The sequence below is a fragment of the Xenopus laevis genome, chromosome 4S, assembly GCF_017654675.1.
Source record: "Xenopus laevis strain J_2021 chromosome 4S, Xenopus_laevis_v10.1, whole genome shotgun sequence".
NCBI lineage: Eukaryota > Metazoa > Chordata > Amphibia > Anura > Pipidae > Xenopus > Xenopus laevis.
This window is the reverse complement of record NC_054378.1, coordinates 19589722-19615260: the sequence shown is the minus strand read 5'-3', so window position 1 is coordinate 19615260 and position 25539 is coordinate 19589722. Positions and strand designations below refer to the sequence as shown.

The 25539-nt window shown below is 41.2% G+C and overlaps 1 protein-coding gene across 3 annotated transcripts in view; it reads left to right on the top strand.

The window, feature by feature from the left end:
* The first annotated feature begins 17231 nt into the window (after nt 1-17231).
* Nucleotides 17232-25539, top strand: part of usp47.S (ubiquitin specific peptidase 47 S homeolog) — a 52690-nt gene continuing 44382 nt past the window's right edge. Inside the window, exon 1 of one of the 3 annotated variants that reach the window (XM_018260304.2) lies at nt 17232-17445. In XM_018260304.2, the coding sequence (XP_018115793.1) occupies nt 17407-17445 (39 nt within the window). In that variant the 5' untranslated portion in view covers nt 17232-17406. The remainder of the gene's footprint in view (nt 17446-25539) is intronic. The other 2 variants (XM_018260303.2, XM_018260305.2) reach the window with 2 other exon arrangements.

Below are 25539 nucleotides of genomic sequence, written 5' to 3'. Positions count from 1 at the left end.
ACATCTGTACCCCGGCGGATTCAGAACACTTCACACATCCATTCATGCAACTCTCACAAGTAACACCTGTATCTAGGAGTTGCATGACACATTGGATAATCCTATCACAACTACACAGAATCAACACCTCTGTGAGTTTCTTCAGATGTCACCTCTTTGAAGAGTTACAATGTGCCATTGTAAATGGATTAGTGGAAGAGTTTATATGCCGAGAACTTCCCACACCAGTCAGTTGAACTGAAGAAGCTTCTCGGATGAGTAGTGAAACGTCTTCATTGATTACTCAGCAAGTCCAGTTGTTTTTAGATTGACCTATACTAGATATACCATGACCTGGATGAATGAAAATCTTCATAGTCATAATCCCTGTGTTGTTTAAAGGGTAAGGCATTTTTTAGTAGCAGTATGCACAAAATGTCTCTGTCTTAAATATATTGATAATGGGTTGAGTGCAGAGGACCTCTTGTAGTTGACTATATGTATTTTGTGGTCACACACTCATTGCACCCCCGCCTAATGGTTTTAAAAAATAGTGGTGAGCACAACTTTCCCTTGTTTGTTATAGTTAATAGCATATAGAAATGGCAATGTTTTAAGGGGAAGGCTGTCTGATTGCCTGGGTCAGTGACCCCATTAAAAAGAAACCAGATGTATGGTCGAGGATTTTATTGTTATTATAATGATATAGTTTTTTATTACAACCGTAGATCAGTGCAAGTTAAGACACATTTTTCCACGTTTTATTTTACCCACAATGCAACTTCCCCAAAAAATGCCAGTGTCGTTGTAGGCACATTGGGGAAAGTGCCTACATTTTTTGCAGCACATTTTTTGGAAAAAGACCCAGCAATACCTAATACTCAGAAAGAGTTTATACTTAAGGGAATTGAATTCATATTAGAACACAATTCCTTCTGGTTTCAAGATAAATACTATCTCCAAACCTGTGGGACCGCCATGGGAACAAGGTTCGCACCTAGTTATGCAAATTTACATCTAGGATATTGGGAGGAACGGACCATAGCCCCCTTAATGCAGAAAGGTGCTGACCTTGTCCTATGGCGTCGCTACATCGATGATATTGTGCTGGTCTGGAGGGGTTCAGAAAAAACACTAAGAGACTTTGTTAAATCCCTAAACCAAAATGACCTGAATTTGGAACTTACTTTGTCATATAGTTCAGAAAAAATACAATTTTTAGACTTAGAAATATATCAAAAAAACTCCCAGATACAATTTAAAACGTATTTTAAAAGTGTAGATGCGAACAATTATGTACTACCGAGTAGTAACCATCATCCACAATGGATTAATAGTATCCCCTACAGTCAGATGTGTAGGATAAAGAAAAATTGTAGTGAAAAAGGAGAAATGAATAAACAACTAGACTTTATGAGTAAAAGATTTAAAGAAAGGGGATATAAAGAAAATATTATACAAAAATCAAGAGAAAAAGTTAATAATATAGAGAGAAATGATCTCCTAAAGGAAAGAGTACCGAAAGGGAAAGATGAACCAGAAATAATATTTTCAACAACCTACAATCCCCTGGCAAGCGAAGTCCAAAGGATTATAAAAAAACATTGGGGTATACTAAAATGTGATGCCGATCTGATGAATTCCATACCAGATCAACCAAAAGTAGTATTTAAACGTGCTAATAACTTACAAAAAAAATTGGTGAAAAATTACTGTGAGACCGAGAAAACCAAAAATAAAATAAAAGAATGTACATGGGCAGGTTTCTACCCTTGTTCCCTTTGCAAAGCCTGTAAGTATGGTATAAAAAAAACTTTTAACTCAACAGTAAACAAAAGAGAATTTAAAATTGAACAAAACATTAACTGCAGAACGAAAAATGTTATATATTGTCTACAATGTCCATGTGGACTACAATATATAGGCAAAACAAATAGAGAATTAAGGGAACGCATTAGGGAACATGTAAACAATATTAAAAAAGGGAAAGAAAACCATAGTGTATCCAAACACTTCAAAGAACATCACAAAATGAACCCCGCGGGTTTAATGTACTGGGGTATAGAGGTAATAAAAAACCAATGGAGAGGAGGTGATTTAACAAAAAAAACATTGCAAAATGAGAGTAAATGGATTTATAGGGTAGAATCATATATACCTAAGGGGTTAAATATAGATATTAATTTAAGGGCTTTCCTATAATCAAAACTGGGTAATGAGAAAAGAAATTTGAGAAGTGTGTATACTATTAATAGGAAATGGGCAATACAATGCAAAAGGTTTTAAAGTTTATTGGTAATTTTAGGAAATTTGAATTGTAACAGATGTACATGTAAGAAATGGACAATGCTTTGTAAAATATATATATTCTTAAATTCAGTGCACAAAATAAAATGGGTTGCTAGGACAACCGTTACGATCGGTAACAGGAAGTACGTCGTAGCCGTTGCTACGACAACGAAAAGAACAAAAGGCGCACTTGCGCAGAGAAATTTCTGAAGCCTTGAGAAAGTCTGTTTGAGACGAAACGCGTCGGCTGTGACGTCATCCAAGGGGGCCCAAACACCGCACGCTGACTATGCCGGCAAATTAACAACTTCATACAGCGGAACAAATCGTGGAGCTGGGAGGACCTTGAATTGACTCTTTATATGTGCATACCTCAAGAAATTTTTGTGAGTGAAATTTTAAATTTTTAAATTCGTTTAAATAAATTGTTTTACACGATGTTAAGCATATGTCCTTAGATGCCAAAACGAACGGAGCAACAACGAACGTTCTTAGTGCTAACAAATATTTAAAACGTCTGTGAGTATATTCGTATGTCAAACACAGGCGGTGAATTATTTATACTCTGGTGAACGGTTGCGGAGTGATTAAACCGCACAGGTGGAGAGACACGGTCTTACTTTTAATAGCCACAGGGGTGTTATATACCTAACAAAGGAATACTACACTATATATTTTTTTCTTCTTTCCCCGAGCTTTTTAGCGCTGGTTTATCTACCTTTTATTACATTATGCGCAGACTTTTCCCAGTCACCCAATTTATAGCTGCGTCAGATCAAGTAAATCAAGATAAAAAACGCACTGGTCCCTGCGCGCAGACTTGATTAAAGGGCCTCAATAAGGCATTTAGTGCCGGGCTGAGCAGGATTACATACAGCCACACACAGTGATTGATAGGCAGTCTGCCCGCCGGTCTTTGAGGGCACCTTCACCAACGTCTGATATAGAAACTCATCTGTATGAAGATCAGATCCCTCCCTCATCCTTTTCCTCTCCATTCCTTGTTAGACAATGCCTAAGCAAGTATTCTCTCTGTACCGGCTATGAGCAAACATAGGGGGCTGTTCCTGCTGAATTGTGCTTAGTACAGGGGAATGCCTATGCTGCCATAGTTTTATGAGATCTCTCTGTACAGGCTATGAGCAAACTTAGGGGGCTGTTCCTGCTGAATTGTGCTTAGTACAGAGGAATACCTATGCTGCCATAGTTTTATGGGATCTCTCTGTACAGACTATGAGCAAACTTAGGGGGCTGTTTGAGCTGAATTGTGCTTAGTACAGGGGAATACCTATGCTGCCATTGTTTATGGTATTTCTCTGTACAGGCTATAAGCTAACTAAAGGGGAAGTACTAGCTCACAGGCTTCTCATTAAAACTGATATATTTGTAGGAACTCTCTAGTTGACTCACTCCACAAAGATTGCTAAAAAGTCAGACAGACAGGCAGAAAGGGAGACACGGCAGATGAAAGTGAGGCTTCTACATCCATAAAAATAAATGCACATATTTCTATTTTTATACATTCTTTCTGAAGCCATTAGAAGTGTAACTTTCTCATTTCCTTCTATTCGCCCCACCCACGCTTCTCTTATAGAAAGAACGTTCTGGGCTGTTGAAGCTCCATGGAAGTGCCTGATAGATCTTCACTGTTCCTGACACCTTCTAGGCGTCACTCAGAAGCTAGGCACCTACTGTGCAACAGCCCCGCAGCTCCCTGGGAAACGCTGTCTTCAGAGTCGCTTTTACGGGACAGCGTGAAATGCGAGGAAAAATGTTATGTACGGAGAGAGGATTCAACTGGTACAGTCAGTGCCCCGGATTCCTCCCAGCCACCAAATCTGCTGTCATAGAATGAATCACTCTTTTAAGCTGGCCATAGACGCAAAGATCTGATCGTACGAATCGAGGATTCATACGATTTTCTGACCGTGTGTGGAGAGTCCTGACATTTTTTGTCCGGTGGAGATCGGTTGTTTGGTCGGACAGGTTAAAAGATTTCTGTCGGCTGCGGGTAATATCTCTGCATGTATTGCCGATCATACGATTTTCAGAGGAAGACTGTCACTAGCTTTGGTCGGACATAACTTTCGTACGATTGCTGTCAGGGGCAGAACATCGGCTGATCTGTTCTTTTGTACTTTATTTGATCGGAATGGTTAGTGGCAGGTCGGGAGATGGGGAAGTCCGATAGTACGTTGATTCGTACGATTGGATCTTTGCATCTATGGCCAGCTTTAAAGAGACAGAGATCCCCTCTCTCCAGGGTGACCAATGTCTCAGGTAGGGCAGATAAGGAGGTGTTTATGATATAGGAGAAGGGTGTTAAATAGATTAAATAGATTCTCCTAATAGAAATGCAAACCCTTAAACAAATACAGTAAATGCATCATTGGCCAGATTGCTCTTCTGGACACCTTTGCAAGTGTAAGTGTATATTTTCTAGTTTTCAAAATATTAGCAGTTATTAAACCACTGATATAGTGAATTTACAAACAAATCAGCTGCAGGTTAGGTGGATAGCCTCGTAATGCCGCTGGACTACATCTCCCAGCATGAGTTAACTGCTGGGTTGTAACGTATGGCCGGGCAACACAGCTAACACTCCCTAAAGGACATGCATCCACAAGCAACAACTAAACATTCAGATCTCAACCTGTCGGATCGTTTGTGCCGAGCAGATATGGATATGGCTTTAGTGGCTCAAAAAGATCAGCTTGAGGGTGAAACTTTCCCACAATACTGTGACATACGTTGTTTCTTTTTATATGAGACTTCCATTAAGTTTTAGAGTATAATTATAGCACATAAACGTCTAATTACTGAACATCCTCATATCAATATCCAGCAGCCATAACCCCCTCCATCAGCCGCATCTGCCGCCTGGGCCCCTGATCTGGATTGTTACCAACCCAATGAGCCTGACTAGGTTTTTACTACAGATATAAAACTCCCCCGAATTATACGTCCAACACTCACTGTGTAACTGCACATTCGCTCTTCCCCAGTGACAAATTGGATCAACTTATATAACTGGAAATTACCTTTCCTTTCTGTGTCACCATCAAGGGGAGAGGGGATTGTTGCCCAAATGTTTCTATACATCTGTAACCTTGTTATTAGCTAAGGGGTCCCAGCCTGACGGTCAGTTAGGGGGAGATTTGGGGTGAGTGCTTATTTGTGCCCTGGGTTCCCCTGGAACTATAGCAGGGTGACTGTTACCCCAATGTTTCTATATATCTCTAATCTTGTTATGAGCTAAGGGGGCCCAGCCTGAAGACCAGTTAGGGGGAGATTTGGGGTGAGTGTTTTTTTGTGCCCTGGGTACCCCTGGAACTATAGCAGGGTGACTGTTACCAGCTCTGTGAAGCTCTATGAGTCAGTTTAGTCCTGGGGTTGATCAACCACAACAAACAGGTCAGACACATCTATGGGCCATGACTGATATTTCCCAGATTTAATGGAGACTGATGGCAGAATGGAGTTACGTTTGCATAAAGGACAAACACATCAATAAGGACAGATAACCATTAGCGTGGTTACGGAGAATGAATTTTTAGGAACGATGGGCTGAGCCAAAACTGCATCTCTGCAAGAAAAATGCCTTTAATGATGCAAAATGCTGCTCTTGATATTTGAAAACGATCGTCATAAAAAATATTGCATTCAAGAGTAGAGTCAGTAATGGCTGAAACATAATGTAAAGCACTAATTAGCATTCCGATCCCTCAAATAGATTAAGATGCTTTTTCATAAGAATATGAATGACAGAATTAAATATGAAAGGGGATAATAAAATGCTCTGCACATTCCTTGACTGGAGACAAAAGGGCACGAGTCAAGGAGTGGAGAAATGGGACCGAAATGAGGTCCAACTGAGGATAAATGAACAAAACCTCCCCCTACTGTAAGTTATAAGGATATTGAAGTCACTGAGAGGTTCTGTGGCCATATAAAGGCACAAGGTTGCAGGCTGAGTTATACAGGGAACTCTGGATATCACTCATATATTATAAGGGATAATGTACCCCCTACTGTAAATTAAAAGGCTATTAGAAGTCACTGAGGGGTTCTGTGATCATATAAAGGCACAAGATTTCAGGCTGAGTTATACTGGGAAATCTGAGTATCATCATGTATTATAAGGGAAGGGATCATGTACCCCCTTCTGTAAATGACAAGGATATTAGAAGTCACTGAGGGGTTCTGTGACCATATAATGGCACAAGACTGCAGGCCAAGTTATACAGGGAACTCTGAGTATCACTTATGTATTATAAGGGATAATGTACCCCCTACTGTAAATGATAATGATATTAGTAGTCACTGAGGGGTTCTGTGCCCATTTTATGACACAAGGCTGCAGGCTGAGTTATACAGGGAATTCTGAGTATCACTCATGTTTATAAGGGATCATGTACCCTCTACTATAAAGCTAAGGATATTAGAAGTCAGTGCAGAAAGGTACAAACAAATATTGCTTTCTGGGCATCATAATTGCAAATTACACTGACTAATTCATGTTGGGCAGATGAAATGTGTGACATCCCCATTATATTATTGTTACAAGACCCATAGTTGGGTTTCTGCCTGAGTTGGGGCTTTACATGCATCACAAGTAGCAGATGAGGTTTCAGAGTTCTGTTTGCTGAGCCCACACACAGTGAGAAGTGACTGGGGAGACAAGTGCATGGGAGCGTGGGATCTGCCTAAAAGGTTTGTGGGAAAAGCTATTTATTCTGATATTTTGGCACTTAATCAGGCACCTGACTCACTGCTTCCAGCAGCAACACAAAGACAGATTTTATGATGGAGAAAAACCAACATCACTATTAATATATCTGAAACAACTGAACACGAGTTTGTAAAGATTCTCATTCATCCAGGTCATGGTATATCTGTAGAAATAAGTCAAATCAACTGGACTTGCTGTGTTTTTTCCTTGAAGATGTTTCACCGGTCATCCAACAGGCCTTCTCAATTCAGCGACTGATATATATTCCTGAAGAAAGATCCTATTTACAAGTTATTCTGAATTGAGAAAGCCAGTTTGATGACTGGTGAAACATCTTCAAGGAAAAAACACAGCAAGTCCAGTTGATTTGACTTATTTCTACAGATATAACTGCACACAAGGAGTGAACGTTGGAATGTTGCTTACAATGACATTTTATTTAACTGAGAAAAAATAGCAGCCTCTGCTATGGTGGAGTTTCCCTTTAACATTTTAATTCAACCAATGAAACTGTGAGTTTAATAGGCTTGGCCCCAGGGGCCGAACTGCACTAATTAGGTGAGGTGTTTAGCTATTGATCCCATTATTGGCTATTAATGTGGTGGCAGCTCCCTGGGCGATGATTTATGTAAAGAATAATTGGGGGGGGGGACTTATGTGTAGAAAACTCTGAGTTGGCGAGTGGATCTACATTATTCTTTAACAATTACACAGTTATATTATTGTAGATTTTATTGTCAGTTCTGTATAAATAGAGCATAATAAACTATGGCCGCATCGGTATTCCCCTGTTCTAAGCACAATTCAGCAGGAACAGACCCCTACGTTTGCTCATAGCCTATACAGAGAGATACCATAGGCTTGGCATATCCAACTAATTTCGCTGACAGAAGAAGCATATATATTTCATCTTAGAAATGGCAAGAAATTCCAAAGACCAATAAAGAGAAATTGCTCTCCCCAAACAAGATGAATTATTAACGATTGGTTTCTGCTGACCGGCAGACTCACTCCCCTCCTTCCCATTTGCTCACCAGACATTTTCTCTCTACCAGAGTAAATGGTAGCGTAATATTCAGATATTGACTAATGCAGTGCTTATCAATAATACAAGGCTGCTTCATTACTCTCAATGGATTGGTCTAAGATCTTTCAGTGGAAAAACCTATTGAAATTGGGGATTTAATTACTCTCTGTTCTCCTCCTGTCACCAACAACTCACTCTTTATATATATATAAACATTGGGGTTATTGTCACCCTGCTATAGTTCCAGGGGTACCCAGTGTACAAATAAACACTCACCCCTAATCTCCCCCTAACTGGCCTTCAGGCTGGGCACCCTTTAGCTCTTAACAAGGTTACAGATATATAGAAAAATTGGGGTAAAAGTCACCCTGCTATAGTTCTAGGGGTACCCAGGACACAAATAAGCACTCACCCCAAATCTCCCCCTAACTGGCCTTCAGACTGGCCCCCCCAAGGTTACAGATATATAGAAACATTCAGTGTCAGACTGGGATGCCAGAGGCCCACCAGAAAGTCTTAGACCTTGGGCCCACCAGAAAACATAAAACCGTGAACCCTCCAGAGAACCTTAGACAGTGGACCTTTCCAAACTATTATTTCTCCTCTACTTACTCAACCACTTTATTCTCCTAGTCTTTTATATACTTACAATATTCTCCCATTATTAAGCATTTCCTATTAAGAAATAGGGAATGACAATGAAATAGGCCAAATGTTTAGAAACAAGAGGGCCCACTAACACCTGGGCCCACCGGGAGTTTTCCTGGTATCCCGGTGGGCCAGTCTGACATTGGAAACATTGGGGTAACAGTCACCCTACTATAGTTCCAGGGGTACACAGGGCACAAATAAGCACTCACCCCAAATCTCCCCCTAACTGGCCTTCAGGCTGGCCCCCCAAGGTTACAGATATATAGAAACATTGGGGTAACAGTCACCCTGCTATAGTTCCAGGGGTACACAGGGCACAAATAAGCACTGCATCTCATAACTAACTTTAGGCTGACCCCCTAAATTACTGGACCAAATAAATTTTTGTCATTCCCCCTGTAACTATAAACAGATGACTTCGCTCTGGTAACCAACAAAGCAGAAAGCAAATTCGTTTCTTTTTGGAATTATCTCTCAGCTCTAGAGAAAGAGGATCAGGACAACATGTTATTTGCATGTATTAACGCCAAGTTGGGTTTCTTTTGCAGGAAGTATTGACATTTGTACTTGTCAATCAAATTCCTGAATTTCTTCTCTCACACCTCACTGTTTCCTTTGTGCTCCTTATGTTTAATTACTTCTTATTACTCTCCAGAACATTATGTTTCTCCCGATAAGGTACAAGCCTCTTCTCCTGTTATTAATCTGAAACCAAAGACGTAATTCAAGGCTCATTGTGTGTAGTCATGTTGCCATCTTGTGGTAAGATTAAGAAGACCAAACACTCTGCAGATAGCTAGAATCTCAGCCATAAAGCATGGCAGGACTGCTGCTTCCAATGGGGATCAGATAGGAATTTTTATTTATTAGTATAAGAAACTAATCACAAATAAACACACACCTCAATCAAACAAGTAAAAAAACATAATAGATGAACAAAGTCCTTGGGTCAGGCCACTCACATATAAACAACAATATAACCACTACCACCACTGCCACTTCCTCCCAAACCCACCCTTCAGAGGATAACTAATCTTTAAAGTCCCTCCTCTGTTCTTTTTGGCTTCCTCCAAACCCCAAAAAAAGGCCAAGTCCAGAACAGTTCGCTCATGCCTTTGGAAACCACTGCCAACACTAACCCCTTTCCCCACCCAAAAAATAGTAAAAACAGAAGGAAAATAAAATTGTAGACTTCCGCTGAGGTGCTGATGAGGAAACTCCTCCAATACATGAACTTGGCTCTGCAGAAATGGAAAAGAAAGTAAGGTCCCAGTGCCACTCTCTAGATGCTCTTTTAATATCAGCAGTGGTGGTGAGCCTTGTCTCTTTTACAAATAAGATGTCTGCCTGGAGTTGCCCAAGGGATTGGTAGAATTGAAACGTGACTTCAGGTGTTTTCATACTGTTGACATTGGATGAATTTATAATAAGAGGTAAGAAAGCCATAATTAGATATCACTTTTTTTTGCTTCCTTCTCCTTCTCTCCCTTTTAACCTCATGGCAAGTGTCTCCCTCTAGGTCAGCAAATCTTTTCGCCTGAGTACCTGAGGGAATAGGATCTTTATCACCCAGAGATAGGTCTTCAACCTGACTCTTACAACTACCCTGCATCTCCTTTGTGAGGTTATCTCTATTTAAACTTGAAGAAATGCTGACCTGTTGCCTCTCAGTTTCCATATCTGGGTGGAAGAGGTTGTTTTTACACTTTTTCCTTTCATTTCTTTTTTTTTTTTAAATTTCTGTTAATTTCCTCAGAAGAAGGAGAGCAGAATGACTTTACCTGGTCCTGAAGAATGGGTTCAGATGTGTTTAACTTTCCAGACAGAGAGGACTGAGGTTTTTGATGTTGGGGGAGAGACTGCTTAAACAGAGGCTGAATACAAGGAGCATCGTTGGTAGAATTAGACTTGTGGCTCACTGCTTGGGAGAAAGAAGAGGATTTAAAGGGGCCAGGAATCTCTGGGTCTTGTTCTAAAGATCCTAACTGGCTTACAGAGGATTGCTGGTTTTGGGACAGATCACTATGAAGTTCCTCCTGAGTTTCCTTTAACAAATCCTTTGCCATGTCCTCCTCTAGCTGGGGCAGTCTCTCATGATATTACGGAGAGCTTCAGACAAGCCATGTGAGGATGACGAAACTGCCCACACAAATTGCACTTTACATCCTCACACTGTTTGCTAGTATGCCCTTCCCCACCTGCACAGTCTCTTGCTCGGTGTATGTAAGACCCGCACTTAAAACATGCCCTCGGCTGACCAGGATAAAACACTATACCTCGCTCACTTCCGATGTGCACACCAGCCACCAGACATGTAGCCATTGTAGCAGTGGGGTAAGCACAATGTCTCGTTAACCAAAGTAATGTGTTTTCTGGTGAGACCCGGTCATTTTTGAACAGCATTGTGAACTTTCTCGTGTCAGGCTTGGTCATAGGAATAACCTTAAAATTCTTCCATAGGCCAATATTCCTAAAATGATCATAGTCCTGCCAAAAGAACTCCAGCCTCTGTGAGGTTTTGAACACCAGGTCATACTCCAGTTCAGAGAACTTAATGTAGGCTCTAATATCAGTGGGAGAGAGAGAGTTGCTTGCTTTAGGAGCATTTCATTTTCAATTTCATCCCTAGTTGGCATCAGCTATTTCTCACCCACCCATCTCAACCTCATTAAGTTTTTTATTTAAATACTGACCCTATGATGTTGTTCTCCACTCCCTGGACTCACCCTATTTATGAGTCTAGTCCAAGTGTTAACTGGTGGGGAGGTGTTACTCTTGGGTTTGTAGGTTTTATATCAGTATTCTGCCTGTTATCTTGTACCTCAAGAGCTACATTGCTGGCAGATACTACATCAGCTTTAGAAAGAAGAGCAGAGTTAGGCAGATTTAGAGGGAACTGAGGGAATAGCAGAATTAGATTAAGGTGAGGAAATAGAATTAGAAGAAGTAATAGGTACATCCATGCTTTCATCCTCCATCCTCTATGCACCTGGCAGTCACTTCATTCCTTTTTTCACTTACACATGCCATACTGTCAGCTGCACCCACATTTTCCATCACATGAACATCATACACTATTCTATGCACAACCTCATCCATAGCACCATTGATAACTACTCATCATTTCACTCCCATATGGCATGGAGCCACAGGTTCTGTCAATTCCATATCACTCAACTGCCCATGCAACTGGTTTGAAACCTTAGGAGCATTCTGCTCAAAGGCAGGAGTCCCCCTTTGGCCCATAAGTATTTATTCTGGGGAGAAGGATCTTGGGAAGTTATTGTGGGAAGGGTGGGAAAGTCCTCTTCTGAATAAACAAAGGAGTCATCTTTTCTGAAAGTTGCTTTCTGCTTTTTATTCATTTTGTCCTCCACCGCATTGATCTCATCAGAATGAAACACAAAGTTAGGTGCATGTATCTGTGCCACAATGGTCTCTCTTGAGGTTAATTTCCCAGACCTCCCTGCATCACGCTCACTGCCAGAAGAGGAGGAAGAAGTGGATATTGGATGGGCAGATCTGTAGGTGGGCCTGGAGTGCCTCTACTGTTTCTCAACCCTTTTTCTATTGGAGTAGATCTAATACATTGGGCCAAGTTTGCCTTGCACGATAGAAATGTGATTTTCCAGCTCTCTAAGATCTGCACTGATTCCATCTACTTTAGATAGACGTTCCACCTTTGCAAGTGTATAGTCATGGCCTGCTGTAAGTCAAGTGTGAGCTTTTTATTTTTTTTCTTCCTGCTCTTAAGTGATTCTAATCAGTTTAACCAGATGGTTAGTATCAACATTGTCAAATTCATCAACCGGAATATTTAAATCAGCGCACCACAGTCCCTTGCAGCCGCATGGCCGATCCCTAAATTGGGTGTAGCAATATGGCCACCGACAGTGTTTGCTTCCTGTGCACTTGCTCATTACAAGGACTATTTCTGCTGGAAGTATCAACATGGCTGTTTACAAGTTTGGGAGAGGAAAGATGGCTGCCAGTTGCTGCAGTCTCACTGATACCAGAAACACAGCTCACAGATGCTCCCAGTTGCATACCTCCCAAATAATTATGTGTGGGCTGGCCCGATACTCGCTTGACCTGTGGGTTTACCCATGGGTCGGTCGGGTTCGGGCTGACCTCGCACCCCCATATGCGGGTGGCACCTTACACTGCAGTCTTCTGACTTACATGCATCTGACTGGAGTTGTTAAAAACAAAAATAACCAGTACCCCCCCCCCCAGAAGCCCAATCTGAGCAAAGCTTTCGGGGGACGGATGTGCTGCATGTGAGTGTATGTCAAATCCATCGATTTTCCCATTCACAACATCAAACATGCGCCAGGCTTCTGATTTTCCCTTTTATGAAAATCATTTATGATCCACAGGAACATTTCTCCTTTTATGTGGCGGCGCTACAGGGAAATGTGTTTATATTAGAGTTTTATAGGAACGTAAAATAATTCAATTCTGTAAATGATATGGATCAGGATCTGCATAAAGGCCCTGGAAGAGCAGAAACTAGGCAGGACTGTATACGTTTGTCTGCGTGGTAGTTGCTCTGCTCCGTTCTCGCTCTACATTAATTGCAGGGTCCCCAAAGCAGTGGGTCATGGGGCCCATTATGTGTTGATTGGAATCAACTGTTCCTTATTGATCATCAATAAATCCAACCAGGGTGGGCAGTGGGGAACATTACATTATAACATAACAACAGTGCGCCGGGCCACCCTCCTCTGACCAGTCTCACCATCAAGTAGCCAAGGAAGTTGTCAGGAGAAACAAAGAGGCAGCTCTGATGTTCTTCTGCTTAGGAATAAAATTAGAAACCACTCACATCTTTCGTAAACCAAAGAACATCAGAGCAGCCTCTTTCTTTCTCTTGACTACTTGGTGTTTAGATTGGTCAGAAACTAACCAGCAGGAGGGCACTTTTGGAACAAAATACATTCATATAAACAGTATATGTATCCCTTAATAACTTGAAATTAAAAGAAAATAAATAATGAATGTAAATTGCAAACGTTCTTAGAATAGCCCACTCATCAATTTTATTTAATATTATTTTAAAGGTTTAGTTATCCTTTAAAGTTGCTTCCGACATCCCAGATATTCTCATACTCCACCTCCACTCCACCGAATACCCATGGAAATGGACTGTCTAGTTCTGGGATGGCTGCCCAGTTCTGGGATGCCACCAAACAAGGATTGTGTTAACTGGTCGGACTGGGTCGGCGGGATACTGGGAAAACACCCAGAGGACCCCTACAGTGCAGTTTCCCCAGTGAAGTGCACCCATCTAGAGTGAAATGGGCTCATATTTTGCTCCTCTGAGCCAATCCCAATAATTTAAAATGTCCCTGTCCTTTAAAAATGTTTAAAACCACAGATGAACTGAACATCACTAACCCCCCCTCCAGCTCCTGTATCTGTAATATTACATTGCCCGACTTCTGCACAGCAAGGCTGTGGCCTAAAGCTTGTGTCTCCAAGAAGCAACGCCTGTATAAATCATTGTTTCCTTCTAACACAAAATCGAAACAAGTATTTTTTTGCAGCTGGAAGATTAAAAGCTGCGTGATCCATTCAGTTCAGCTCAGCATTTGTTCTATTCCCAGTGCCCGTATCCTGGGGTAAGAGGTTTATATAACCCCCATACGCGTGTGTAATGTAGGATCCGGGGACAAGGGAATTTTCTTGATGAAATACAATTTTTTACCCCAACCACAGCGTTTGCAATTTGGAGTGGAAAGACATGTTTAGCCATTTTGAAATTGGTTCAAAATGTGTAAAAAACAATAGTATTCTGAGGTCAACTGAGGGTTTTTGGGGCTTTTACCATCCAAAAAATTCCCAACAACTGTCAATTTAGGTAAAGCTTTTAAATTTTTAGTTATCCTGGGGTAAGAGAGTTTATATAACCCCCAAGAGGATTTAGTGATATCAGAGGAAAAGTAAATGAAAGCCTAGAGTAATGATAATATATGTGTAAATTTTGTTTCCTTTCAACAGGAGACACATTAAGCGCACAACCACAACTCTGTAAATTAAAACAATTTAATGAATCTGTAGTAATTATAGCAAAACGTGAAAGTAGAACCCAAAACAGACACTTTGTTAAAGAAGGACGATAACGAATGGAGAATCCTCGCCCTTGGTCAGAGGCTTCTGAAGTCAAAGCAAAACTCAGCAATAACATTGAAATGCAAGCTCTGCAGACACACTCCCTGACTCTTATTTAATAGAGACTGCAAGGAGACTTCCTTGAAGGTTTCTTGGTTTCCACCTTAAAGTGATACTGACACTAAAAATGTTCTTTTCAAAATATTTATCTTCATTAAAAGTTACCTATAGGTCATGTTGATTCAAGTTTTTTCAGTTCAGTTGTTTTCAGATTGTTCCCCAATAATAAAGACTTTTTTTTCAATTACTTTCCATTATTTATTTTGTGCTGTTTTTACAAAATTTAAGTTTAAAGCTGAATGTACTTGTCTCTGGTGTTTGAGTCTGGCAGCTCAGTAATTCAGGTGCAGACTCTGAACTGTTATTAACTGTGTGTTACATATACACATATGTGATCCATTATCCTCCTCCCATATCCAATCATAAAAACGATTTCCTTTTTCGCTGTAATAATAAAACAGTAGCTTGTACTTGATCCCAACCCAAGATATAATTAATCGTTATTGGAAGCAAAATCAGCCTATTGGGTTTATTTAATGTTTATATGATTTTCTAGTAGACTAAAAGGAACAGTAACACCAAAAAATAAGTGTTTTAAAGTAATGAAAATATAATGTAGTGCTGCCCTGCACTAGTTAAAAACTGGTGTGTTTGCTTCAGAAAATCTACTATAGTTAATATAAACAAGCTGCTGTGTAGCCATGGGGGCACAGGATACACAGTAGATAACAGATAAGTACTACTATAGTTTATATAAACAAGCTGCTATGTAGCCATGGGGGCAGATATTCAAGCACAGGATACACAGTAGATAACAGATACGTACTATTATAGTTTATATAAACAAGCTGCTGAGTAGCCAAGGAGGGGCCATTCAGGCCCAGGATACACAGTAGATAACAGATAAGCTCTGTAGTATACAATGGGGTTCTTCAAAATGTATCTGTTATCTACTGTGTATCCTGTGCTTGAATGGCTGCCCCCATGGCTACACAGCAGCTTGTTTATATAAACTATAGTAGTACTTATCTGTTATCTACTGTGTATCCTGGGCTTGAATGGCTACCCCCATGGCTACACAGCAGCTTGTTTATAAAAACTATAGTAGTTTCTGAAGCAAACACACCAGTTTTACCAGTGCAGGGCAACACTACTATATTGTCATTCCTTTTAAACACTTTCATTTTTGGTGTTACTGTTCCTTGAAGTGTGACAAGAAATATCAGAACAAAAGAACACACCGGCACACGAGACTTGTATCTGCAGGGCGAGCCCTTGCAAAAGTTTTTACTGCGGTGGTGCAACGTTTCGGGGCTCCGCCCCTTTGTCAAGCTTGACAAAGGGGCGGAGCCCCGAAACGTTGCACCACCGCAGTAAAAACTTTTGCAAGGGCTCGCCCTGCAGATACAAGTCTCGTGTGCCGGTGTGTTCTTTTGTTCTAGTTACTGGGAGGTCACCGTACCCTCCATTCATCGAGCACCGAGCTAATCTACACATCTACATAACGGGTGTGCGAGGGTCTACTCCAATCGAAGTAACAAGAAATATCAGAACACTTTGAAAGCTTATGGAATATTGAATAATAATAATGATAATTTATATAAATATAAGGTCAAGACTGAGTCCCAAGCACAATTGGAGGGTGCAAGATCGACACCCCTCATGTATATACTGAATAAATGTCATTACAGAGCTTATCAAAGGGGTGGTTCACCCTTAAGTTATCTTATATTATTTTATAGAATGGCTAATTGAAAGCAACTTTTCAATTGGTGTTCATTCTTTATTTTTTTTATAGTTTTGTTTGCCTGTTTTATCTGACTGTTTCCAGCTTTCAAATGGAGGTCACTGACCCCATCTAAAAACAAAAGCTCTGTAAGGCTACACATTTATTGTTATTGCTACTTTTTATTGCTCATCTTTGTTTTCAGGCCTCTCCTATTCATATTCCAGTCTCTTATTCGTATCAATGCATGGTTGCTATGGGAATGTGTGCTCTAGCAACCAAAATGTCAAACTTGAAAACTGGAGAACTGCTGAATAAAAAGCTAAATAGCTCAAACGCCACAAATAATGAAATATGAAAACAAAGACAATTGTCTCTCTGTCTGTACATCACACTCAGAGTTAATTTAAAGCTGAACAACCAATTTAATAAAGGAACTGTGGCAAGTGGCAGCTTTGGGGCAGCAGAGCCAACAGAAAGCTCAATATAGGACTAAGGCATGGGATGTGACCAGGCACAGGTTATAATTCTGCAGGTTTGCTCAGCTGAGCAGAAATAACCACAGAGAACGAAACCGCCATGTTACTACTCCTATGAAGCTTTTCGTTGGCAAAGCAACTACGGCTCCTCGGTTCCCCAGTGTGGAAGTGACGCCATCGACTTCTCGCGAGACTTCCCAGCGGCCATTTTTCCATCGATTGCGTCTGCTACTGGCAGAGAACTGTGCTGCGCCTCTATGTAGTGGAACAGAGGAAAGCAGCAACAGCAGTAGCCTTCCCAGCATGCCCTGCTGACTCTGAGCCTGTCCTGATCTCACTGCCCACGGACATGAGGCCTGGAGAAGAGAACCACCTGGTGCCCAAAGAGGTGAGGGAGGGCCGCGGGCTGGGCTGACACAGGAACTGGGTCCTCTGCCTCTCTCAGCTTGTTACCTCTGTTGTGTGTGTTTGGGGAAATCTGCTGAGCCAGGCCAATGACTTCCATGGAATCTGCGTGGTAAAGAAGTGCTATAAGGGGATGCTGGGAGTTGTAGTTCTACATATTGCCTATGTCACAAACAGGGAGGCAGGGCAGATTTTATAGTGGTGCACAAGGACCCCCTCCTTCCTCCAGGATCACAGTGACCCTTTAAGTGGGAAAGGGATTAAAGCAATGCCGCCCTCCAGCTGTTGCAGATCTACAAGTCTTCATCCCACTTATACCTCAGTAATACATCTTTATTTGCATCATTCTTTGTCTCTTTAAGTGGGGCCCTTTGCTCAGGATCCTGTTCATGGTGTGAAATAGGCAGCCAGCATATAAAGTGTTAACTCTTGTCTGATTTTTTTTTAAAAACACCAAGGGCCCAGTTGGCGCACAGTTGAACTGTTCCTGTGGCTAAGGGTGCAGCTGGCACACAAACTGGCAGGCACCCAGTGGCACATTGAGCTTGTTTATGGATCTGCTATATGATATTAGAGGCACAGCTCACAGTTACGGTGTGTGCCCAGTTGCGAGGCATCGGTTGGCACTGGCAATATGGCTTTGTTGTGTTTTATGGTCCCTGGTGCCCAGCCAGTGTATATATAGTTAATGGTTTAGCTGTGCCCGGTGCCAGCAGCGCAGACAGTACGTTGCCTTATCAACTTTGCAATGACACAAGCACAGCTGGCACCGCTATTCTTTACAAAGTGTTTTCTGTGCCCAAGGGCAGTGCCGAGGGAGTGTAAGTGGCTCCCTGTGTTTGTTGTGCTGAGGGTACAGCTGGCATGGAATTGCCTAACTGGGAAAGGGTTATATTTGGCACTGTGCCCGTATGAAAGTGAAAGCTATGGGTTGGGCGTCCTGGGCATGTTACATTCCTTTTCATGGACATTTTGTGCGCAATAATGACGGTGCCCCTGGCACAGTTACCATTGGCAGACGTGCTTTCTATGTGCCCTAGTAATCATTTACTAATAGATGGGCCCATTTTAATTATTTATTTATTTTTGCAGACAGAGCACATGATGGTGCCAGACTTGTTCATATGACAACTGCTGTGTATGTACCTGCAGGCCATCAGTAAGCCTACTGCACCAACCAGTTAAATACTGAATAGAAATATATATTGTCAAGGTACAACAAATATACAGGGGTGGTGAGTGCGGTATATTTACTAAGTGCAGTAAAACTGAAACCAAACTTATCAGATTGCTGTGAAAAGCGGAGGCAGGATTCCTCTCTCCCTTGTTTGTTTTTTGTGTCTCCTCCTTTTCCTGTAAACGTGTTGGCGTTTTTTTTTTTTTCTCTCCTGCAGCCCTGGTATGTCATACATGTGATACGTGTGATACACGCCTCCTGTTTTCATGCATGATACGCAACCAGAGGGAAAAAAAAAACAACTGATCTTATCCTTGCTCATTCTGTTAAAGGTGTAGTTTCCCTTTAAATCATCTTTTAGAATGACTGGACAGTAGGACAGTTTTAAATATTTTTTTTCAGCTTTGAGAGAGAGAGACAGGAAGATTAATAGTAGGGGGCCTGAATCGAAAAATGAGTTAAAAAGCAATAATATTGTAGCAATTGAGTTTTGGCTGTTGGGGGTCAGTGACCCCTCCCGTTTGAAATCCGGAAAGGGGTAGAAGAGCAGCTCCAAAAGTGAGCTTTATTGGAAGGTGAATCGAAAGGTTGGTCTGCAAACAGAACACACCACTGTTGAATTCAGACTTACTTAAATCCGTTTCTTCATCAGTGCGAATATATAATTCTATAATGTCTTTTTACACATCACATGCAAATTGTGCCCATGTTTGATATGGGTCGAATAGTGAGCGTCAAGGGCTGGTCCTACATTAGGCGCACAAGTGCATGGCTCTTATTTAGCAGTCCATTGCTGCGGTTGTTTGGCACAGTATGGGACCCACCGATGCACAGGGGGCTTCACCGGTCCATTAATCAGCTGGTTTCTGCTACATTGTTTCAGAAAGTCAAAGTCAGCAGTGCAGAGACTTCCTGATGGACGAGGAATGTTTCAACCTGACTCTGACCCCAGCCCATTACTTCCCCTCTTCTATTTTATGACCTAACCCGGCTCCCCTCTGATGACTCCTATATGGATGGGATCAACTACCACGGGGTAGGGGTCTGCGCTATTACATCACCAAAGGGGAGGTGCCCTACTTGAGTCACGTACCTTGGCCCAACTTCAGGTTTCATTTATATCCCTTTTAAACCCCCCAAAAAAAAGTGAATATCAAAAGCAGAGCTGACTTGGTCTCGCTCAATAAGTCTTCCCTTTGTGTCTCTCGCTATTAACCAAGTCATTAAAGGGGTGGTTCACCTTTAAGTTAACTTTTAGTATGTTATAGAATGGCCAATTCTAAGCAACCTTTTAATTGGTTTTCATTATTTTTTCTTGTTCTTGAATTATTTGCCTTCTTCTTCTGACTCTTTCCATCTTTCAAATGGGGGTCACTGACCTCATCTAAAAATAAATGCTCTGTAAGGCTACAAATGTATTGTTATTGCTACTTTTTATTACTTATCCTTCTATTTAGGCCTATCCTGATCATATTGTAGTCTCTTATTCCAATCAGTGCATGGTTGCTGGTGTAATCTGAACCCTAGCAACCAGATGGCTGAAATTGCAAGAGCTGCTGAATAAAAATCTAAATATCTCAAACCATGAATAGTAAAAAATGAAAACCAATGGCAAACTGTCTCAGAATATGCCTCTCTACATCATACTAACCGTTAACTGAAAGGTGAACAACCCCTTTAAGTTCCATCGTTAACCAGTTGTTTAAGGCTGGTGTAAGTGCTGCTATTCTGGCGCTGGGTCCTGATGTCGGCAGCTATTTATACTCCCTGTCACCTGTTTAGTTTGTCACATGCTTACACACAAGAATGCCATGTGATTGACTGGCACTCATTCATATGCCAAGTTGCTTTTCTAGGCTGCCCCCAGCCTGTGCCCCCTAGCCGTATTGTCTGTGTATGCAGATTTCCTCAGTCCTTTAAATTGTTTAAAATCCCAATTTCATATGCGAGTTCTCTTGCCGTTTTAAGATTTTCCATTTGGGCCCTATGGCAGCCACCAAGCACATAGCGGGTGCCATATGGTGGAGACAGCTTCCCGGCTGACACAATGAGGGATATTGAGACTAAATCAAAGTGGAGATAAAAATGTTGGCTTTCCCACCAAATTCACAAACCTTTATCTCCACTTTTGTGAGTTTGTCGTTTTAAACAGACACTTTTCAGATTTTGTCTTTCGTACAACATCTTAACAACATTTTTCTTGAATTTGTCCTCAGCTCTTACTAAAACTGCCATCAAACTGGAATTTACGGGAGAGGGGTTTTTTTTACTAAGTAAAAATGCTATTTTTTTTTTCAGGATAACCTGGGCTTTCTAAATCTGCCTACATGTTTGTGTAATTCCACTTCTGTAACAAGATATAAGGGTCTAAATACAAAAAAAAAAACCCTGCTATTTTGCATAACCTTTAACCTAAAGGGGTCGTTCACCTTCCAAACACTTTTTTTCAATTCGGTTGTTTTTAGATTGTTCCCCAGAAATACTTTTTTCAAATACTTTCCATTATTTATTTTTTACTGTTTTTCCAAAATCGAAGTTTAAAGTTGAACGTTCCTGTCTCTGGTGTTTGAGTCTGGCAGCTCAGTAATTCAGGTGCAGACTCTAAACTGTTACAATTTGGCAACATTTAGTTGGTACATTTCTCAGCAGCATCTCTGAAGTATTAGCAACTATTTTATCAATTCTAAAAGCTGCCTGTAATGAAACTCCGGGACAAAGATAAAACATGTATCAACTAAATGTATCCATTTAGAACAGTTTACAGGGTCGGTGACCCGCCCTCCCAGGGCTGCTTTAGAAGGTGAAAAATTACATTGGAAAAAGTCGTTATTTCTGGTGATGTATCCGAAAACTTTTCAATTGGTCTTCATTTTTTCTTCTTTATACTTTTCAAATGATTTGTCTTCTTCTGACTGTTTGCAGCTTTCAAATGGGGGTCACTGACCCCATCTAAAAACAAATGCTCTCTAAGGCTACATAGGTATATTTGAATAAAAAGCTCAATAACTCAAAAACCACAACTAATAAAAAAAGAAAGCCAATTGCAAATTGTCTCAGAATAACCCTCTCTAAATCATGCTAACAGTTAATTTAAAGGTGAACAAACCCTTTAGTAGACTCCTATTCTCTTTATATCTTTTCAAATGCCCCTGTGCTGGCTGGATGCTGATCCTACACACGCCTGCCTTGTTTTGCTTTACACTCCATGCTGCCCACGTTTGTGCCCATGGGTTGATATGTAACTTTATACTGTTCCTGCAAGTACTGAAACATAAAAAAATTGCTTTAGCCTAGAATCTGACTTAATTCCATCCGTGCATTATGGAAATGAATAAGACTTGCCTGGCATTAGACATTCTTAGCATGCCAATAACTCTGCTGTTCCCCGCGGGTGCCAGGTTTGTAATAAAATAGTCACTAGTATTTGTTTGTATCATTATGTTTGTCGTTTTGTTTCATTGCTGCTGCCCTTCGCAGACGACATTCCCTTTAAGGCTGATTAATTATTTACCTTATTGGACATAAGATAATTACAGTCCAGAAGTAACATTACTCCAGGGTAAATCTGAATCCTGCGCCGGGATATTTCTGTAATTTGGGCATTAATATTGTCTGTATTAATGGAACGTCATCGATTAGCCAGCACTCTGCCTGCTTCCCAGATGGATTACAGTGGCGGGTCATTAGCATCAAACTGTCGGGCCCGCGTTATTCTTGTAATAAAGTGATCTGGTCGGGCCCCCGCAGATGTTATCAGGAAATGCAATAGGCACGTGGGTACAACTTTACGGAACCTAATAGCATTGTTAAAGAACTTCAAGTTCTTTTTTGAAAGAAAAGGTGACCTTTTCTGGGTTTTTTTGTTTGTCAGCTTAAATGTGATGTTCATTGCGCAGTTACAGTGCGAGGCAATACGTGTTTCCTTCCTGCGCTCCGTAAGCACAATTGCATTGCCTTTCTATTCAAAGTTAGATCCTTGTTATGAGCTAAGGGGGCCCAGCCAGTTAGGGGGAGATTTGGGTGAGTGCTTATTTGTACCCTGGGTACCCCTGGAACTATAGCAGGGTGACTGTTACCCCAATGTTTCTATATATATATATATATATATATATATATATATATATATATATATATATATATATATCTAACCTTGTTATGAGCTAAGGGGGTTCAGCCTGAAGGCCAGTTTGGGGGAAATTTGGGTTGAGTGACTATTTGTACCCTGGGTACCCCTGGATCTATAGCAGGGTGACTGTTACCCCAATGTTTCTGTATATCTGTAACCTTGTTATGAGCTAAGGGGACCCAGTCTGAAGGCCAGTTAAGGGGAGATTTGTGGTGAGTGTTTATTTGTGCCCTGGTTGCACCTTGAACTATAGCAGGGTGTCTGTAAATAAAGTGATTATTCACAAATTGCCGTGCCCCATCAGTACTGTGGGTAGAGAAAGTGACATATTTTACTGTTCATGGGAGCGAGACATGATGTGGGGGTCACATAAGGTGAGGGAATGGGCCTACGGAATCGTAGCCTAATAAACACACACCACTGACATTGTAGCTAGATAAGAAGAACAAAATAAAAATGACATCTGTTCTCTAATGTAAATAACACATGAGAAGCCCGCATCTCACTGCAGTGCCTTTCATTCCCTCTTTACAATGTAATCTATGTCATCCAGGTGGCCCAACAAGTGGTTCTGCTAAAAGTTGCATGAATATTTTACTTCACCTTTAAAATGTTCTAATGCTCTGCTTTGCCATATGTTTATTGTAGACCTGCAAATTAAAGTTGCACAACTGATTGCAGTAGGTCTTTTCATCCCACTGAATGGTTATGGTGCTGCAAATGTGCTTTACTACAGATTGCAGCAGGCCTGTGTATTGTGATTTAGTACTTGTAAAACTTTTCCGCTAGTTCTCTGGCTTCTGATAGAAAAGCCAGTGCATCTGTCTACTTTGTGTCCAGCGCATTGAATTATTTAGTAAAGCCCAGCAGTCCCAAAATAGTGCAAGCATCATAAGAGGCGGTTTATTTTTAGAGCTCTCACATCTTAAAAGGATCAGAGATTTGTTCCTGGGAATCACGTACATACTGCTGTGAGATATGATAGGCAAGAAGTAGAAAACAAAGTTACCTGTTGAGCTGAGGTTTCTTGGAGTTCAAGTTTTGATACAATGTAGTAGAGTCCGTTCTCATCAGGGTCTGTTAATCAGTGGCTATTTTGTTTCCAAAGTCGGAACCAGTAGTGCAGAGACTATAAACAGCCAGGCACAAGTACATTTACATATATACTTCAAAACCATTGAACATGTGAAATACCTAGTATTACATTTCCTTTCACCTGATTTAACTTAATTTTTTGATTTAAAGGAGAAGGAAAGGCTAAAATTAAGTCAGCCTTATCAGAAAGGTCTATATAAATACACCAGTAAACCCTCAAAGTGTTGCTGCTCTAGTCCTCTGTAAAGGAAACACAGCATTTTGTTCCTTCAATTGTGTACACATGGGCTTCTGTATCAGACTTCCTGTTTTTATCTTAAACCTCCAGGGCTTGGGCTTGAACATGCTCAGTTTGCTACTCTCTCCCCCTCCCTTCTGTAATCTGAACCCAGAGCTATGAGTGAGCAGGAAGAGACTCAGGCAGGAAGTGATGTCACACCAAGCTAATATGGCAGCTGCTATTCTAAACAAACATGCAGCTTCTAGAGCTGTTTAATTCAGGTATGGTAAAGCATTCTGCAGAATAAATAGTGTTATAGCGTGCACTATTGACAATAAACTGCTTTGATAGCTTTCCTTCTCCTTTTAAACCATCCCCTTTTACCTATATAGCATTACACTGCAGTCCTGTTTTCTACTGTAACCTAAAGTGATGTTGCTATAATTCCTGGCTTCGATTGCTTGAACCGGATATTCTGACCTCATTCTGTGTAGCCTCTGCCATATTGTAACGCCTTTTATATAGTCTAAATATATATATATATACTATACAGGATCGGACTGGGGGGCCCGGGGGCCCACTGGGGCTGCTGTCTTGGGGCTCCTATCCATGCCACAAACACCCTACGTGCCCCCTGCCAATTGTGCAACCCTCATCCAGCCCCCACCCCCTGTGCCCGTAACTTGGCAGGAGAAGGAGGTCTGGGCAAAGGCAACAAATTGTGGCAGTCACTGGGTCCGGGCCCACGAGAGCAGGGGCCCAACTGGTTTCTTCTCGGTGTCCCGCTGGCCCAGTCCTACTGTGATTCTATAGCGCTATTATGGAATTGGGATTGTTGCTTATACGTATGAAACTTGTGGGGCTGCAAAAAAGCTCTCCTCTCTGTTCTGTGCACTCGATTCATTCCTTAATACTTCTTAAGGAGATCCCCTGCCTGAGATACCGGATTAGAATTATACTGATCAGTAACCCCTGCAGGCAATGTTCCGTCCATGCACTGCTCACCGTCTGTGTGTGACTGCACCCGGTACACTTTACAGTGAATTCTGACTGCGATAGATAACGCTCCAAAATAAAAATTACAGGTAAGTAATATCCTTCCTTATTTATTCCCAATTAAAAAGGCGCCCATGCTGTGTATGGTCACTTGTATGGTAAACGGTCAGATACAGAACAGTGTGCATTGTATGGGGACCGTACTTGGCATACTGTGTGGGAATAATGCACATTGATTCTCCCTGTAAAGTGCAGAGTTAAAGGGTACCTAGATATGTGTAACATTAGCGAGTCTATAGCCCCATCTATGGTTTCTTTATGCAGGTAAGAGGAGTAGGAATGTTTAGCTATGGTTTCCCAAACACAAGAGAGCCAAAATCTAAAGCTCCTTCTAAAATGCAGAAGATGGTAACACCCCTGAAGGTAAGCATAATTTGGATCCACAGTAGTGATGCGTGGCTCA